Source organism: Ischnura elegans, chromosome 1 (genome assembly GCF_921293095.1).
Source record: "Ischnura elegans chromosome 1, ioIscEleg1.1, whole genome shotgun sequence".
Lineage (NCBI taxonomy): Eukaryota > Metazoa > Arthropoda > Insecta > Odonata > Coenagrionidae > Ischnura > Ischnura elegans.
Genome location: NC_060246.1, coordinates 21845988 through 21866418, shown reverse-complemented (window position 1 = coordinate 21866418; position 20431 = coordinate 21845988). Strand labels below are relative to the sequence as shown.

The 20431-nt window shown below is 40.1% G+C and overlaps 1 protein-coding gene across 2 annotated transcripts in view; it reads right to left on the bottom strand.

The window, feature by feature from the left end:
- The window catches only part of LOC124156852 (transcription factor cwo), a 35642-nt gene extending 16744 nt beyond the window's left edge, over positions 1–18898 (bottom strand). For both annotated transcript variants that reach the window (XM_046531346.1, XM_046531353.1), the window contains exons 1-2: positions 18755–18898; positions 7310–7388 (exon numbers count right to left, since the gene is read on the bottom strand). In XM_046531346.1, the coding sequence (XP_046387302.1) occupies positions 7310–7388; positions 18755–18807 (132 nt within the window). In that variant the 5' untranslated portion in view covers positions 18808–18898. The remainder of the gene's footprint in view (positions 1–7309; positions 7389–18754) is intronic.
- Positions 18899–20431: the final 1533 nt, after the last annotated feature.

Below are 20431 nucleotides of genomic sequence, written 5' to 3'. Positions count from 1 at the left end.
ATTTCTATTACGTTCTACCGCGAGTTAGCATGGTGTCACTCCGTATATAGATTTTAGACATTTCCAGAGAGAATGTGACGAATTATCATATTTTCCCTGTGTGAGCTCACATTCATAGCCGCTGACGAGGTGGTATATAAGTACTGGCAGCTAGTGGCGTAGCCAGGGGGGGTTCGGGGGGTCCGGACCCCCTCCAAAACATAAAAACACTATAATTTTCCTTCATAAAAGAAAACAAAACATTGAAAGCTCATGAATTTATGAAATATATTTTTTAACAAATGAGGTTTTTTCGATTACTAAAAGTGTTAAAATTAGTTTAAAACCATCTACTTAGTACCCTGTTTTTCAAAAATTTTCCTTTGTGGTTTTGGACCCTCACCAAACAAAATTCCCGGCTATGCCACTGCCGGCAGCTGGCCCTTTTCCGTCTATATAAGCAGGGTGAATTTTGAGGGGGGGGAGGGGGAATGTGACGAAAAGGTTAGCTACGGAAATCTCCGATTAGAGATTTACTTGCTCTTATATACGTCATCTTTTGCTGAAAACATGCAAATTTTATTCCCCTAAGACCTCCCTAACGGTTACATTTAATAAATCTTACCCTAGACACAATATTTTAATACAATTGTATTAAAACAATTGTACAAATAAACACCTGCGCATAAATCGTAAGCCACTTCAATTAAAAAAAAAAACAAACAATGATTGTCGCAATCGTGCACAAACATTTATTTCATTATTTATTTCATTCATAGAAAGAAACGATTGGGCCTAATTGACAGCATTACATAACTATATTATTATACATATCGAAACATTTACGGATAATTTGACAAGAATGGGGATAATAATAATAATAAATTTATTAACCTTCAATTTTACAAGGCAAGTCAATAGTATTAATAAATTATTTCAATTTTACATGCAATTTCTCAGTTCTTTTTCACACTTGTGCTGTGACGGTCATCGGCGTGGACATCCTTGCCAGGGGCGCAGCTAGGAATTAAGGCTAGGAGGGGTTTCAGGCGCAACAAATGCTGGAGTGCCTGGAGGTGTGGTATACCCGCCAGGATAAGCGGTAGGTGCGGGGCCCCTCCGCCAGAAAGAAATTCAAGATAAATGGTTCAAAATGTTGAGTTTTATCGCCTTCTGAGGGATATTTTGTTAATCCTCACACTATTCTATATGCAATATTAATCCAATTAAGTAAAATTGATTTAGCTTAAAAATTTCTCTGAGCTCTGGGGGGGGGGGTTTATCCCCAAAACCCCCCCTCGCTGCGCCACTGATCCTTGCTAGTCTCTGGATATCTCCCCTCTCGAATCCAAGGAAGAGCTTGCCTCTGCTTTCCTTCCGCGCCTTTCGTCTGCACTCACAATCCGCCAACTTCCTTCCCTCGCCTGTACTTTTGACTCCCGCCACTTTTTCTCGTCTCGTTGCCATAACTCGTTTCTCTTTTTCGTCTCCCGTTCTGCTTTGACCGCGTCCGCTCACTTTCTCAACCAAACGCTCTGCCCTTACCTTCACGTGTCGCTTTTCCTATTCTTGTCTATCGTTCGGCCGGGTATAGTGCCAAATTTATTGTGTTTAACGCCTACCTGCCTATTGTAACCGGATCCGTATTGTTTCCACAAGTTGCGTCTCTCTCATAATTACTCTGGCTAATACAATTGGTTTATGTGAGTATGAGCTCGAACCAGTGGCGGATACAGAGAAAATTCAAGGGGGGGGCGCAAAAGACATCTTGAGTTACCTTTACTTTTATCGCAATAAAAAATATTCAAGTCACATGCAGAGCTTCAGAAATTTTAACTAAAGTGATTTAACACACATTCAAGACAATGCCATCTTAAGATATAAAAAAGTTAAAATTATGGTTCTGCTATGTTTGGCAATACGGGTGCCCCGCAAAGGGGGGGCGCGCGCCCCCTGCGCCCCCCATCTGTATCCGCCACTGGCTCGAACTACTCTTCAATATGCGTGACCATTGGCAGGAATGCCAACTTAGAAAAAATATTGGGGGGGCCCAAACCCCCGCGAAATCTTGCCCCGGGAAATGTTATAAGTATATAGTGAGTTTTAAGGTTTTAAAGCATTTTAGAAGAGACATATATATATATACGGATTATCTTGTAAATGCAAGAAAGGGTGTCCTAGAGGATACAGCAGTCGCAAAGGAAACTTGAGATGTTCGGCTTTCTGCAGTTTATACAGCGGAAATTAGCGCCACAACTTCTCTTCGTTGGAACACAGACGCATCTGACAGCGATGCCGACGATCCTCGGGTGGAAATAATTACCTTGGTAAGCTATCCGGAAGTAAAGTCTTAGATTTACTGAGTATAAAATAATTACTTATCATCCGATATTACTTTTAAATTGTCAAAAGGCTCTGCCAATCGTTATTTTATGATTTATGATTAATTTTTTTATTGTTATCCTTTGTTAAGATTCGCGTCGAAAACTCTCAGCGGGAGTCATTAAATTAATAAAATATAATGTTTCCATTATACAAATGTTTCATTGGCAATGTGAAATTTGTGAGTTGATTTTTTTACGCGTAGAATAAAACAGCAAAATCATGCATGGCTTAAGCTTAAAAATTTTAACTAAATTTCTACCAACATCACATTTACTGTTTTTATAGTCGCTTCCGAGGTAATTATTTAACCTACCGGTATACTTTATATACTTGAATTAAAGGTTTTATAACATTTAAGAATATGAATTATTACAGTTTTTGCGATTGGAAAAATCTTATGGCTAATATGTTTGCCTTAAACATGACTGAATCATAAATAAAATTCGCGAAAAAATGGCCTATTTTTGTAAAGATGTATATCCGGAAACTTTTGGATAAATATAACTGATGTACTCGTAGGTATCATTTTGTGGGAAATTTGTTCATCTTTAAAAGTTGTAATAACTAATAACCTCAAATAACGTATCGTTATAGGGAAAAAAGCAGGTATCCAAAAGATTGCGAATAATTCGCAGTTTTCCCCCCTCTCCTGGCGTCGCACAGGTTTTTCGTGGTTGCAAAAACTGAACTTCTGAGTTGATATTGAACTTCTTATCATTGAAAATTTTCAACGAGGGAGATTTCACCGATGCAAGGACAATTTATCGCACCAAATTTACAGCATAAACCGGATACAATTTAATACTGAAGTATATGTAAGCTGTCCTGGATCTTTAGTCGCCCCCGCTGACAATAAACCAGCGCGGCATTTCCGATAGTAAATGTACAAAAAACATAACCACGCATACTATACTGTAGGAAATTCAGTATAAATGCGTACTGCTTATATTGGAAAATATAACTTTTTAATGACATCGGAAACAACATTCATGGAAGAGATTGAACTGCTTGATTGATGTCTGTGAACTGAGGGCTACTGACTCCGAGCCAGCGCTCTCCCCTTCCTCTGCCCCTCCTCGCGGGCACTGACTTGAGACTCTAGAGCTGTGTTGTTCATGAATGAATCGCTGATTCAAGAGCATGGAGCGAATGAATTGAATCTACGATTTCCATTCAAATCGTTCAAAATGAACCGCCGAATCCAAATCGTTCAAAATGAACGCCGAATCCAAATCGTTCGAAATGAATCGCCAAATCCAAATCGTTGGAAATGAACCGCCGAATCCAAATCGTTCAAATGAACAATGGAAGATTCAAATCCTCCAAATCCAAATCGTTCAAATTGAACAATGGAAGATTCAAATCCTCCAAATCCAAATCGTTCAATAGGAACGATTTGAATTCGGCTAGACTGCGTTGATGCGCCCTCCAGAAAATAATCCTGGATCCGCTCCTGATTACGCATACATAATGGATACATATTCTCCATGGATACATACATAATCTCCATGGATTCAAGATTCACACAGATTCGATATTCATATGGATTCGATATTCACTTTGATTCGAGATTTCCACGGTTCATTCGGTGACGGTGATGACGTTGAGGTAAACGTGAGAATGTCCCTCCCGAAGAGTACATGAAAAGGGAGTGAATTGGTACCGATGGATTGACTTAGTTAGTGTCGCCATTATTAGGAGTTTATTAAAATGGGTTGATGCAAATGGAGATAAAGGATTCTCGTTTAATATAACTGCAAAAGGTTTTGGGATTCGTCTCTATACACGCCGTATCAGGAATAATTTTGCCGAAATTTGAGTTTTTCGGCATTCAATAATAATATAGCACGAAAAACGGTAAATGAAAAATAACGACACTTAAATTTCGACGTTTTAAATTTCAATGGTTATTTTCGTAAATGAGCATTCGTACCCACGTATTGTTTTACGTGGGTATAGCATATTAGAGGCCTCAGATTTATCCGCACAAACGTCTGTAGGCGTCGTTTTCGGCCGAGCTATCTGGGAGCCCTAATCTGGAATTTCCACGTTGCATAATTGTTCCGTCCTTCGAGCTGAGTAATCCCCGGAACGTCAGACACTGCAATTTTCGACGTAGACGGATGAGGTGTCGTTTCGTCAGCCATGGCAACAAGTCCACACATAGGCGTCCAAATCTCAACTCACGATTTATACTTTTCCTGTGCAATGATCATTTGAACTAAATATTCCACACACTATGGCGTAGTCCTGGGGCCATCACCTGATAGATTATTAGCACATAAGGTGGAATAAAAGTCTTCAAGATACTCGACGAACGAAAGAGTGAAATCGGAATGCGGTCATAATAAATTAGTACAAAAGGAAAAAAATTGAAGAGCACAAGTCGAACAATGACTCCACTAGCCAAAAATAAGGAGCAATGTTACATGGTTTACACTGAAGAAGCAAAATTTTATAACAAACGCAAAGTTCACTTCCTCTGGAAGTTTGCGAATGTATCAACAAATTATTGACAAAATCTTCTCGTATTCTAAATAAATCAATGAAGACTTATCAATGTTGAACCAATCATACGCTATACACCAAGGTTACCATATTTGTTTCGTAACGGTCCCTCCGGTACCTTAACCTACTTCATCCAACCGACACCTAAGGTCTATGACGATTGACAGACTTTTTAACGGGCAAATCTTGATCTACTTCCTCGGTAGGACAATAGTTCGTATATTCTCACGTAGATTCGCACCTACGAGCATGAGGGTATTGGCGTAGCCTCCGAGATGTACAGGCCGGAACATCCGAATTTTGATTGCCATCTGTTTGAAATTAGTAGGCCTATTTTTGTTTGCGTCCTAATTGGGAATACTATGAATATTGTCTCATATGCAGTTATTTGTGCTCCTTATTTTTCGTTAGCACCTTAAAAATGAATATAGGAATAGGGTGGTTTCCTATTTTTTTATTGCCTTAATCGAAAGATTATTACTCCTGGAGAACGTATTACACGCTTTTAGATTTTTAAACGACGATATCATTTTTCGCGATTATTAAAATTTCAAGCGCGCGAAAACGCAACGGCTAAGTATGAATGCTGGGAAAAGCCCGTGTGACATCATTCTCATTCCGGCTGCCGCCGTGTGAGGTCACCTATGGGGCTGTGAGGCTATGAGCGCCGCTACGATTCAGGCTACTTGCAAGTAGCAGAGTACCCTGCTAGCAGATAGCGCATGGCTTAAATAACGATTATTAATACCCTATCAAGCGAAGGAAACTTTCCGACCTTATGCAATTTTAATAGGTGATTATTAAGAAATGTTTCCCTTAGCTCTATTCCTCATACAAGCATTGGTAATCTCAGACGATGTAAAACTCTTGACTACTAGGAAAGCTGAAGACTGAAGCGTTCCAGTCCCCCATCACTACCAGATTTTTCTTACCCGGGGTTTCTCTAATTATTTCCTCGAGCTGTTCTTCACCTCATCTACTTCTTCCTCCCTATGATTGCTAGTGGGCATGTAAACTTGGACCACCACAAGGTTGGTGGGCCGTGCCTCAATTTCTACCACCAGAATCCTATCGCTTACCTGGTCTATACCTACCACACGCTTACCCATCTTCCCGTTTAATACTAAAGCTACCCCTCGCCGGTTTTCCTCCCCACCACTATATATAACCCCATACTCATCACTCCAACAGTCCCCCCCCCCATCCCTTCACCTCACCTCGCATAATCCTAAGATATCTATCCTCCCTTTATCCATTTCCCTTTTGATATTTTCTAACTTCCCCGCCCTCATCATTGTTATAACATTCCACGTCCCTACATTTATAGCCGACTTCTTCTCCATCTTCTTGGTCTTCTTTTCTTCTCTCTTCATTACTGCTGCTGCTGGTGATGATGATAAGTCTCTGCAAGGATTTCGCATGCTGACGACCCCGAGGACCTTGCCGACCTCGCTGCCGTGACCGACACCCGCCCTTTGCGGACGGGTCCCGGGCGTGAGATTCCGAGGCTCATTTGGTTGTACTCCATGTTTTCAGGGAAGAGATAGTTGGTAGGGTTTCCCACTTCCATTCCAACAGTGTTTTTTACGTGACACCATCACGTGGACTACCTTTCGTCTGGCTCCTACCGTTCGACCTATCTGGCATGGGTGGCCCTACCGGGAATAATTTAGAATTAATCCCGCCAGTGCAGCTCTAGGGGTCATAGGAACGCGCAAGCCTTTCCACCGCGACAATATTGTAGCCCAGGGAAAGGCACCTTTGAATAGAAGACGAGAATATTTTTCCATTCTGTTGTGTCCATAGAAGGCTACATGCGCGGTTCGAGAACTTGGAATCCCCATGTGACAGCTATTTACAACGCTGCGGAAACAGACTCAATGATAGTTATTCTGAGGCCGTTTTGCAATAGATGAAGGAAAAAGAACGCAGTGCGGAGCGGCGGCTGCCCAGTGGGAATATGCAAGTCGAAAATTAATAGAGCTAATTAATTAATGATTTTGTGCGGGTCTGATTTATTCGTTTGTTACTCGAACGATTACTGGTTACGGAACTCCGGATTTATATCTCAAAAAACTCCGTGAATACCCCACTTGTGCACTTGAACTCGGAGGTGACACATTCACGCTGTTCGCGAAACTCCAAAACCGTGAGTTTCACAGAGCTTTAAACAATTACTGCACTTAAAAGAGAAGTGTTCAGCAGCTTTTATTATGCTTAAAACACTCCAATTGCTTGGATGTTCTAGACTTTGGTGAATAAATTTCGATTTATACGACACATCCGCCATGGGCGATAACCAGACAAACGAGTTTACAGTAAAAATTATGGTAACTTTTTTCTGCATGCCCAATACAAGGATCATAAACGCATGAAGTGGTGTCGTTTGAGAAATGTCCATGAGTAGAGCAGAACATGAGCGGGGCAAGTCACTTACCCGGGACACTCTCCTCCGGAAACTGTCGTCTGCGTCATCGTCGCAGTGAGGAGGCCCAGCGCCTCCAAAGTTGAGATCCCTGCAAGAGAACAAAAAGGAGTGGAATCAAAGGTGCTGATTTATCACTATCGGATAGGGTGTACCATTGCACCTTCTACGATGAACCGGCCCAACGGAGAGCATGAGCGATTGATTAAAATGTATGGAAGAAAATATTCAAATGAACAAGGCAAATTGCTAAGAAAAATTTTCAGAGGTGAAATTCTTTTTGGCTGAAAAAAAAACAATTTCAAACCTCAACGCCATTGAATGCAATCAAGGTTTTACGCCTTAGAAAAAGTAAACCCCGCTGAGTGGTAAGAGACGGATTCGAATGTGTAAGAGATGATGCATGAGCACACGCCGAGTCGGATTCGATTGAAGCAAAGATGGAATAAAAAGTTAAAGTCATCTTTAGATAAAGCCCAAACTTTGGATGCAACGAGTAATATGAAAGGCAGAAAGACAACTGGAAGTGCGTGAAAACGATTGGAAATTACTAGGGCAAGGGAGAATGTGAAGGAAAATGTCAACTTTCCGCCTCCTTCCCACTTTTAAAATCTTTGTAACCGAAAAAAATATCTACTCGGTGCTCTTCTTTTGAAGATTTTCAGAGAGAGAATCCCTAATTATCTCCGGGAGCTTTTTATGATCAAATCATTAACCACTCAGATGACATCTCGCTAAAAGGACTATTTACGTTATCCTGCTCCACGTACAACTGCCTACCAGAAATCCTTTCTAATTACGGCATCTAAATTTTGGAATTCTCTCCCTGAGGATCTAAAACAGAAGGGCTCCAACCATGAATTCAAATATAAATTAAACATGGCTTGACTCGTATAATTTTTATTTCATTAACTGCTTTTAAAACCACACAGCCCAAAATCTCTTAAGCTAAAACGTAGGAAAATTCATCGAAAAAAATCCGCGTGAACGTGCTCCGATCCACCCTATGTAGATTCAATATAGAAAATGTCTTTCTTACAAGAAATTTTGATACTCATTTACGTAGTCTTTTTGAATTTGTATCCTTATTTTATTATAATAAATTAAACATGATAAAAAACGATACAGCCGCTCTTGATTTATAAATGGTGTAACTAAACTGTAAGTTCATTGATTATTAGGCGGCACGAAGTTCGCCGGGTCAGCTAGTTACCTCATATTTTCATGTGCTTTTTGATAAGCTGATGATTCAGCTTTTTGATGAGCCAATTATTGTAAATTGAGATTTGTTCCAAGGGTATACCCAGAGCATGAATAGATATATATTCTAATCTATTCCCCCAAAAAATTGCTTAAACCCCTATAATTCTGATAAAGTCTTCGGAACTCACCTCCGACCTCTAACGCCGACATCTTGCGGTGTATGCTACCCGGCAACAAAATTGCTACACGTTTTTGATGCGTCTCATTACGCCTAAGATCTGAACTCCGAGTTAACACTGCCCACTATATGTATTTCTCGGGAAAACATCCATTACCCGCCCTCCCTCTCCTTCCTCAAGAATATATTGAAAATCCATTTAGTACGGTTTTTCTGTGCCTAACTACAGTGGACGGTCACCAACGCCGAAAATATGCACGCGATCGACCATCGAAACAATTATTGATTCTTGGGATAGACGAAGAACTAAAGTTTAATTTGGAGTACTTTTTACCCCCTCAGGCCCCTCGAAAATTTATGAAAATATAACCGGAGAAAATTTAACGGAGACTTCAACGGGCGTACGACATATACTGGTACCTACGCAACATGGTTATGAAAACATTTTTCCTACAAATCGTTAATGCGTCGCAGGGCGAAATTCGGTTATCCACCGCCTGGGCTGATGAATGGCTTTTAATTATAGTAAGAGAAGCAGCTAATCAAGGCTCAAAGTTTTAAGCCCATGGAATATGCTTCAAATACCTATGAGATTCGAAAAAATACTAGGGCTGTTTTTTTCAACCTCCGAACGCTCAGCATAAATGCCATTCAAGCGAGAGGAGGGTCAGCGCGCAGATGACCACTGCGCAACCTTCATACCGCAGGCTCAGTTATTTGCGAACAAAATTTCACAGTTTAAGGAGAGTGGCAGTCTAATTAACAAGGTCGCAGTTGATTCTCCCTCCAAGAGTGAGCTACGGAGCGACAACCAAAAGCTCGCCGAGTGGCTGGAGCATCAACATGCCCTGCACCATTATGTCGATAAAAGAGTTTTTAAAAGGTAACTGTGGATACAGAAGATTCGAAACAAAGAAAACTATCACAACAACGGGTGCAGCAAAAATCACTAAGCAAACTAATACAATTCATGAGATATTGCAACAATACTACCGTGGTTACGCAACCTTGTTTTAAGGATCATAGATTTGTTGCTGGTGTATTTCATGCAGCCTAGGACAGCAGAGGCCGTGCAATCCCGACCTAGTGCCGTGTGACCTCCATATTTTCGCTAGAATGAGAATGCGGCTAGGAGGGTAGCGTTTTCAGCTCGACAATGAGCATCAGGAAAACACTAAAATTCACTTCAAGTGTTTAGCGACAACGCACTATGAAGAAGGTATTGTAAATCTTTTCCATAAATACGAATAATGTCTCAGTCGCTGAGACGATTGTGCCGAAAATTAACGTAAGGTGTGCCTAATATTTAGCGATGAAATAATTTTTACTCAATTACCTTTTCTTCTATTCAATCCACGTAAAAACATAATATCGGGTATGAATGACTCTAGGGTATTATACATTTTATTACCGATTCTCTTAGTTAAATTATGACTATTAGATTGGTTATTAGGCCACTGTAGCATTTATCTCTTATTCCATAACCACGAGTCAATAATTTCTTCTCTAGAGTCGTCCGATAATTGTTATAATTATTATATCAATTCTTAATGGATAAAAGCATTGAAGAAAACAAAAAATGTGAAAATAAAGTATGAAAAAATGCTGCTATTAGTGTGAAAGTCCGTGTAAGAAAGATCTCACGATGTTTGAATAAAAATTTTGTGTCCTTTGAAGAAGAAGAATGTTTTATGAAGAATGTTTTAATAACCAAAATAATTACCATAATATATTTTGTTTTTCATAATGCTGCCATAGGAGTTATACTTCTCCCTTGTGGTCTTAAGCACACCTGGGTTTTTAATTTCAATATGATTCTCGGGTTGTGTAGGCAACTCTTCCTTCACCCTTAGGATCGCAATTTTCGTCCGAACAGCACCGCTAGGGCCATTCGAAGATACCCTTTCTGCTGAGACAATATTTCAAACTAGCTCAGAGTCATCCCGACATTAGAAGTGAAGCTCTTGCAGTTCATAACTCAGTTGAGAAGACTCAAATATCAAAATACTTTTTTACGATCAAATTCAAAAAGTTTTAGTATCTCGCTTACTTTTAAACATTCCCGAAAATTAGACATAGGTAACTGTTACAATTATTTGCGAGTTTTTTAATACACAAAGCTTGATTTGAACTCAAAAATAATTTACGATTTTAATTTTTCCTGGTGAATACTTCTGACGAATATTTCTCGGGTTTGCAGCCAGGTTAATGCTTTTATACAATCCTTGGCTTGGCAAGCTTTTTTTTTGCTTGGCAAGCTTTTTTTTGGCTTAGCAAGCTTTGGCTTGTATAAAAGCATTAACCTAGCTGCAAACCCGAGAAATATTCGTTAAAAATAATTTCTATAGATGTCTACCTAATTTAACGGGATTGTCTACATGAGAAGTTGAAAAAATAGAATATGAAAGGATTCAGCCTGGAAACATACTGAAAAAATAATACAGCACTTTTTCATGGATCTTGGCGAGAGAAGTCCTGACGCATGGACAGCTGTGTATCCCTCTTCAAAAGCAATAGCGAGCCGAGGAAATCCTTAACAGATATTTATAAGCACACATTCCAGTTCAGAGAGAAAAATGAAGACGAAGAGTGATAATTACTATTTTCCTCGTATTTAAGACGCTGGAAAAGGGGCAAAAGACGATAAGGTTACTTTTCGACCAATGAGTGATAAACACTTTATTCCTTTCATAGCATAAAAAAAACAAAAAGTTGAAAAAGATATTACAGTAAAAAATAATGCTTAACAGTGTGATTTTGATTGTATGCAAAACTAGTAAACACCCGTGCACTGGTTCAACGGTGCCGGCAACCCGGTGCACCTTCGGGACAAAGTCCGGTGCACCAGTTCGAACTGGTGTACATGTTTTTATTCCAGAAAAAAAATACCTGAAATATATCATCGTTTTTTCGTGGAACACCATATTGGAGATATGCATCGAAATTTTCATTCCTTCGTCGCCAATAGTTCGATATTCCCGAACTCAGCGCAGGTTAACTACAATGAAGGAATATCCACACCAGAGAAAGCTCCCCACAAAAATCCTTCCCATAAGTAAGACCACTAGAGTTCCTGTGCGAAAAATCCACAGAGGAAAAATCATTCGCCTTGACCGGGATACGAATCCGGACCTAATAATAATAATAATAATAATAATTTATCACTCCTACATTTTGTTATTATATCTTTATACAAAAAAACAAGAGAAGGAGCTTTAGGTGATCTCCATGGTCATAGGACCAGAAATGAGCCACCATCAAATACAAAATGTATGCCAATAAGCATAAAATTCAGTAATGATACATGATTGTTTTCGATAAATAACATCAAAATAAATTTTCAACTATTTCTTGAGAGAAGAGCCAGTCTTTAGCAAGTCTTAGAATTACATTTGAGGTTTTATTTTTTTAAATCCTAGCGGGCAGTAAATTATATATCTTTGGCCCCATATAAAGAAAACATCGTTTATATAAAGTTAACTTGGGTCTGTTTGCAACTATACATGACTCAGTCCTTAAATTTTATTTATATTTGTCAAATCCACTCGGCATATTTCCACTTCTGGCAAAAAACAATTTAAACACTTTGAAAAAATACAAATGCCTTAGTGGCAACAAATTTGAGGCCACAAACAACGGCAATGAGTTCTCATAGTAATTTCTCGATTTCTGGCCGAGTGCTTTAGCCAGTTAAGCTACCGAGGCGTCATTCTCCTCAGTGGAAATTTGTGGATTATATACCGGACAAGGTGGTATGGACTGCTGAGCATATTATGCGAATAGCAGTCCAAGTCGTGCGCACGGTGCCACAGGCGGAGAGCAAAGCCCGAACTTTGAACACGAAGAGGTGTTCGCTCTTGACTTGTTTAAGTGTACCGGGACTAGTCACGGTGATAACTTTCACGGAGTCACCCGCAATGCACAAACTGTGCGAAATATCCAGAGGAAAAATCCCGGTCAAGGCGAATGATTTTTCCTCTGTGGATTTTTCGCAAAATTTGTGCATTGCGGGTGACTCCGTAAAAGTTATCACTGTGACTAGTCCTGGCATACTTAAACAAAAATAGAGTTCTTCTCATCTGCATGTAGGGACAATGCCAGAAAATGACGGAGCTAGATCTCGAATTTTTATTGCAAGATGATATTTGCATTCAGGGTAAAAAGTCGGCTTCAATTCTCTGTACACAAGTAGAGAATTGCACTTGGGTCACCGGGGTTGATGGGGGGTCCCCGTGCACACGTGAAATTTCTTGGAAAAAAGAGATGGTAGGATCACGGGCATCTTCCCGCACATAAGCCAGCACATATTATTTATTGACTGTAAGTATTGTTCGTCCGAAAATTTATCTTTAGAATTAAATTTGGCGAAGGAACTCACCGAAGTTAAGTTAAGCAAGAAAAGGTTCGGTGGAAATAATTGGTTCATCATGAAAAAAACCACACGGAATACTGAACTGGTGCATCGAATTTTCTTTTCAGAACCGTGGACCTGTTCGGGATTACCTGAACCGCACAGCCTTAGTTGGAACTATTGTAATTTAGCCGTCGATTGGCCGTGAATCGTTGGGTATAAGATGTTTAAAGGGTATTCTAATCCCTCAAAGGTAGAAATGACGGTTAAATACAGACGTTGCGATCATTAAGGTCTTGTTTTGGGTGGGGAACGGTAAATTAACTTCAGCAGCGCCTTGATGGTATGCAACACCTCGATGCGTTTAAGGTCTGATATGGAATTTGATATTTATAAATAATTTTCGAACATTTTTTTGTTAAGCTGGTGAAATAAAAACTTACATTAGGAGAGCCACCTTAAAAATTACCATTGATTGACTTACATACATTGCACATGATACGCGTGAGAGCTGTCGTGGTGAGAATGAATAAAAACGATGTTATGATTTTCATGAGCGGCCTCACAACGATCCATTTATACGACGCTTTCTTGTCTCTCCTCTTGCCCTTCCAGGCAATACCTTGCCACTCATAACAAACCCAATTTCAGATTAGCTATCTACTTAAAATTTTCAGTACAGATGCGTTCTTACGCTAATTTAGATCTTCAGAGGGAGTAGGAATCGCCATTTTCGACAGTTTATAGTTTTATAAATCACTCGGCTCAATCGCAGCACGAAACTTGAAGATTTACGATAATTCAAAAGAGTTTTTCTCCTTATTGGATACTGAGCGAATTCAAACAATATCGCGGTTAGTAATATTATTACAATGCATGGAAATAAATTGAAAAAACAACTTTTTATTTAAACTGAAAAGAAAAAATATAACTATAAACTTGAAAAATTATTTTAAAACACACGGTTAAATTCGAACCTATTAGAATAAAATAAATCTGTCGAGCAACCCGAACTCCGACGGTTAAAAATATATTAAAACAAAAATAGGCTACACGTTCAATACTAAAAACGAGGTGGGCATCAATTTTAACCTCTTAAATCAAATTCTTTTTCCGTAAATATTCATCACAATGCTTAAAATAAAATCTCAAGTATATGGTACATATTAAACTTATATCACTCTGGTCTCAAATGTAAATCGAATGCGCGCCACGGTTTTTGTATTGAATATCTAGTTTTTTATCCGTGAAATTTGAATGTGGGACGTTGGTCCAAAGGAGAGCGGTTTATTTACTACATTTTTTTTAAATTTCCTATCGTTGCACACGAATATAATTTTCGTGAGCAGTCATTACGGTCTATTTGTTATATACATTGAAAATCGACATATGAAATAAAATTGTGTAATAATTTCCTATTAGAGGGATTTGCCGTGCGGAAATGTTTTAATTCCAAAATTCCTTATTAGCAACTATTTTTTTAATTTTCATATTCACCCTTCATTCATAATACTAAGAAAATTATACCGGGTGCTTTTTACATAATAGCCTGTATTTTCCCGAGTCGTTCGATCACTTTTGTGCCATTCACAATGGACAAACAATTCGCAGCAGGAGAGAAATCTTATATAGCTCACCTCAATTGGGGAAAACCCGTGTAGTGAAAGGTAAAATGATAGGTGAATGTAATCGTTTAGCACGGTCAAATGGCACAGAAGTGCGGAAACCGGTCGGGAAAGTAAAATGTATCGTGGAATTGTAAGAAGTATACTTATATCAGTATGATGGACTTCCACAAACGATCTCCTGGAGTTGTCCATCTGATTCATTTATAACCTCTGAAAGTACCTATATGCTTTTCTTGTAAATTCTCTCGAGAACGAATTCGAAACTTCGGATAGGCAGTACAATTTTTTTCGGCCATTAACATTTCCCACTCTCCTCAGCCTCAAACAAAGTCCACATACTAACAAGTAGGAATGTAAATATGTGTAGTTGGAATTCGCAGGGGCTGGGTCACGTCACCAGGGACAGAATGATGGCGGGAATCCCCACCGGGGCCCCCGGCCCACCGAGGGCCCGGGCCCATAATGAATTTCGGTTGACCTCTCCATGTGCCCGAGTATCCAATGAGCGAAATTTCATTAAATTTAAGATACCAACTTCCGGGTTGCATAGCTTTTGGTACCAAGAAAATTTAGATAAATGTTTATGCGTTGAAAGGCTGTAGGCTCGAAAGGTACACAAGAATATAATTGAATTCCTGAGTGCAAGAATCAGATAATGACCGATTTATGGAAAAATGAGATTTCACAAAACATGAATTCCCTCTTCCCCTTCACTGTCTACAGTTATTTTCAACAATACGATCAGACATTATTGAAAACTTACGAACCACTCTTGAGTGCAAAAACTATAATTTTTTTTCTCATTCTTCTCGAAACTTCACCTTTGGCTATTATATGGTTCTTACTTAAGACATCAGCAGAACTGAATTAAACTATTACTTTAAATTTTAAATTGAACTGTTTCGTTTGAATAATTAAAAAAAACACCCACGGTGTATATTTTTCTTTAACTTTTTAGGGGAGAGGAGATTTGCCGCTTGGGGCCCCTGTACCAAGTCGCCACCGGCGCCCTTGGATAACCAATAAGCTCCAGTAAATTAACCCCTTATGTTGACCTCCGGTACCTACTGCTACAAAATCCCTTCCTTCCTCTCAAAGTCCTTTAGAATTATTCTTGGGGACGTCTGCATACTACACAGCAAGCGGCCTGAATAGGCGGGGGAGGGGAGGATTTGATGGGAATGGTAGTGTATTTTTCACAAATGGCTTGGAAACAAAAATACATTTCTATACATTTTATATCAACTCCGATGTCACATTCGTAATAATTTTTAATTTAAAAATAACAAACTGTACAGAATGTATGCACACAATCAGATACAAGATATATCAATTACACTCAGTTGATGATAAGTGATGATAAATATTATCACGAAAGAGCCGCAAGCATCTTAGACTTGATGGAGTGAACAAAGTGAGGACTCAGTCAGATTTTCAAAAGTTAGTGGTATTAAAAAATTGTTCTACCCAGTGTTGTGCCTACTGAATAACTTAGATACATTTTTAATCGCGGAACCTACCAAAAAAATCAATGATGTCATAATATCACAATACAAGTGTAGCATATCTTCGCCTAAAAATGCTCAACTGTGGTTATGCATGAGGGGATTAATTGCTTACAATGTTTTCCACTGATGAATTAGAAGAGTTGCTGTGAATTAAGAGCACTATCGCCACTATTGACATCATACACAAATCTGTTTGAGATTTTGCATAAATATTCGTGAAAAAATAACAAACGTACCTAAAGGCATTACAACAATGAAGAAGTTGCCTATTAAGCACTTCGAAAAACGGAGTCTTTCCTAATGAAGAAGCATTATTACAAACCTTCTGGATGAATGTTTGAAGCAAATCGTACCATGGACTCATTTTTATCACAAATTAAATAAATAAAGTTCAGTGGAACATAACAAAGCTTTTACACTCGCAATTTAAGCTATAGGTAAAGTAGATAGAGGGGCTAGTACACTGAGGAACTACGTTAATCTAATGCCTGAGCAGGCTAAAGGAATAGATTTCCGTATTCATCCGAGCGGATTGCCATCACCAAACCGCGAATTTAGGACCGCTCCGAAGACTATAAAAACAAAGATAAACTTCCGAAAAAAATGGATTAAATAACCATATTGAAGTTTATAGTGAACACATGCTTCTTTAATCTGTGTTAATTGATGCCTTTGAGTTTTATCTGCAATTTGAAACATATTTATCCAGTCGGCGCATCTTGCGCGTGAACACAGTGCCTTGCCCACGTGCGATAGGAAGCTGAGACGGTGGGTCCAGTGACTCACCCCAACCAGCCTCGGAGACTCGGGAGTCAGCTACGGATACATAAGATGCCTTTTTCCCAAATGAAATTCGACTCCCATGCTATAAGGCGATATTACACACGCGTGACATAGCAGAGCAGTAATGCAACCAGAAGAATTAGATAGTTATTTTTATGGAAGGGGTACATTTAAAACTGAACATCACGAACATTTCCGGAGGGGGGGCGGGGGGTGAACTCCTAGACCTCCCCGCTCGCTTCGTCTATGCTTGGTACCTCATAAAAAACGGTCAACAATCCAAAGATTGGTTCGACGCATGTATCCTCTCAATTCTCCTATCGGCTATAATGTTTTAAAACATTCGAATTTCTTCTTTTTCGCATCCTTCTTCGCCTGCTCAGTATATTTCATTCAGGATTTCCTTTTCCGTTCCTGCCGTCTATATAATTGTGCCTCGATGACTGTCTTTATTACGCTATGATCAGCGGCGTAGCCAGGGGGGGTCCGGACCCCCCAGAAATATAAAAATACAATTATTTTCCTTCATAAAAGAAAATAAAATATTGAAAAATCATGACTATACAAAATATTTCTTTAACGAATGAGTTTTTTTCAATTATGAAAAGTGTTAAAATTAGTTTAAAACCCATTACTTGGTACCCTGTTTTTCAAAAATTTTCCCCCCTGGTTTTGGACGCCCCCCCCCCCCCCCCCCCCCCCCCCCGCACGGAATTCCTGGGAATAGCCGAATATGTTTAGTCTTCTTATCAACGTTTTCACCACGTTTCTCATCTCTCCTACTATATAAGGCCGCTATACACGGCGAATGATTTCATTCTCATGATCATTCAGCATGATCATTCACCGTGTATGACGGAAAAATTCGCGAATTAAGCTTCATTCGCATGATCATTCAGTGAAAATCAGGACATGTTCTAATTTGCTCGCATGATCACGTGAATGATCACGTGATCATTCAGCGTGATCATTCACCGTGTATAGCGGCCTTAAGGACTGCTTCATTTCTTACTCGGTCTATCCATTTGATCCTCATCATTCTTCACAAACACCATATTTCGAAAGTCTCCACCACCATTGTGACCATCTACTTCTGACTCGACGATTGTTTTCATCAGACCATCACGTCTCAAAATGTGTCCGGTTGGGTTATTTAAATCATTCAAAAATTCTAATTTGCAATGGAAATTTACCCGGCTTGGTTTTCGAAGCGCTGGACGGAGAGCGATGCGAAGGCGGTCGGTGTGGTCACTAAACGTGCTCCGGCACGAGCACGCGCACACGATACGAGGCGCCGGAGGGAGGGAGGAGTGGGGTGGGGCGAGTGATCACGTGTGGCGGCACGCGACTCACAGGGACGGCCGATACACGTGACTGTGACTCCCTCCACCCCCTCAAACCACCTGCCTCCGCACATGCTGGCTGACACAGTGAACGGAGTTCAAGAAGGGGGGCGCGCTTCCTCCACAGGACTCCCTATCTAGACTGCTGCTGCGTCACGTAAAAAAATACACCCGGCGCTCAAGACGCCAGCGATCAACAATGCATGCTACGACACGCACCAATGTGTGCACCTCAGAGTAACTGAGGTGTGCACAGACTTAAAATGGGAACAATGCAAATGCGTCCTAGGCCGATTCTACTCGCTCAAGCCAATCCATGAAGGTGACATTGGCGGGGATACAGCGAGATACATTAACACGCAGCGCGCACATCCCGTACGTGATATAAGCCACAACACATGTCAATCGGATCGTAGACAAGGGGCCGACAGAAATTTTAGGGGTCCGTGGAGTGGCGACTCACCTACTGTGCTGTCCGCTCCTATCCGCCTCTTCTTCCCAAGCGCCGACCTCCATCGCCGCTACGGCAACTATAACAACAACAAAACACACGCGCGAAAGTCAAGGTACACGGATCCGTGGCGATCGACAGACTGACTGCATGCAACTGCTCGAGACGGCCGGGAGAGGCGCTGGCCTCCCTCCCCTCTCCCCCCTTCCCCTCCCACCCGCGTAATTTCGTTAGGCGACCACGGGTGGCGGCACGTGAGGCCGCACGTTGTTTACCATCGCCAGGCAACTGAACATAAAGACCGGCCGCGCTACTGCGGGGGTAATAATACATTCTATTTCAATGCGTCCACTCACAAATGTGAGATATCCATTAACACCGATTTCTGAAATCTTTTTCCGTAGCAAATACTAGATTTAGAAAAAAACCCATTGCAAATTTTACGGAAGTTATGCAGATCTTCGACGGTTTGTTGACTTAAATAATTTAGAGAATTCATTAATTCACCCATCTCTTTTCAAAACATGTATTCGTGAATTGTGTAATCGAACCGTTGCAACGCTTGGTTAATGTGGAGGTATTGCGCGTTTTAAACAGTGAACAACAAAAGGGCTCAAGATAAAAAATTGCCATGGACCACCGTGGAGCGTATTTGGACCGCTCAGGCTTCGTTCATTCATTTTATATGATGAGAGAGAGAGAGAGAGAACAAGGGCTCGTTCACGCTCGCTTGAAAATCCTATTCTTTTAAAGAATTCTGTGCATGGAAGGTAGAGAAAAGTTATGACGATGCAAGGCTGTTCATCGATCAGCCATTCCGCATTAACTTTAGCATAAGTAACCCGCGAAAGTTGCCGCCCACTCTATATCAGTTGGTGACGTCATCACAGCTGTGGTACAATGTACCAGTGGTACATATTTCCTCATTTAAGGAGGACCTAAAATTGAGCGGATAAATAGCTCAATGGAAAGAGTTAAAAGCCTGAAACACACGATATTTTTTTCCGTCTCTTACATGCAAGGAGGTTGGTTGTAAATATTTGGAGGCGCTGTATTCGAGTTTTAGGCGTTGTCGGAATTCCACCATCTTGGTATGACAATTTTCAGACTTAGTCTCGAACAGTGTACGTATACATATAATCAAGTATTCTATTCCTTATATAGCCTCTAATTTATAAAATGAAAAATGCAACAATTACTTCTTGATTGTCGTCGGAGTTTTCCGATCGTTCGTCATATTACTGTGTATACTAAACTGTCGATTTAGTCATGTCGTGGTGATAATATATCGTCGTGAACATACTTTCGTACTATTATTGCGACCGGTCCGCTATCGTAAGATTTCCAATGGCTGTAATCTTATTAATTACCGGTAGAAGTGCAGAGGAATGGATATTTTACACTTGTAAAATGTTATTTTTCGGCCAAGCTAGTTGCACAGCGGAACCGTGGTGATTGACAATAATTTATCCTTGGGAAAAGATATTCAAGGCATATTTTCACGAAGCCTTCCCATATTGATAGAAAAAAGGTTCACTGTGTTCGTTTGCGATAATTTATTTTAACGTGACAACGATAACGACTGAATATTTCACCAAATAGTTAGAACTGACTGTTATGGGATTATCAATGGTTTGGTCAAAGTGGGCGTGGCTATCCTACCCATTCCTGCCACACTGCACTCAAAGT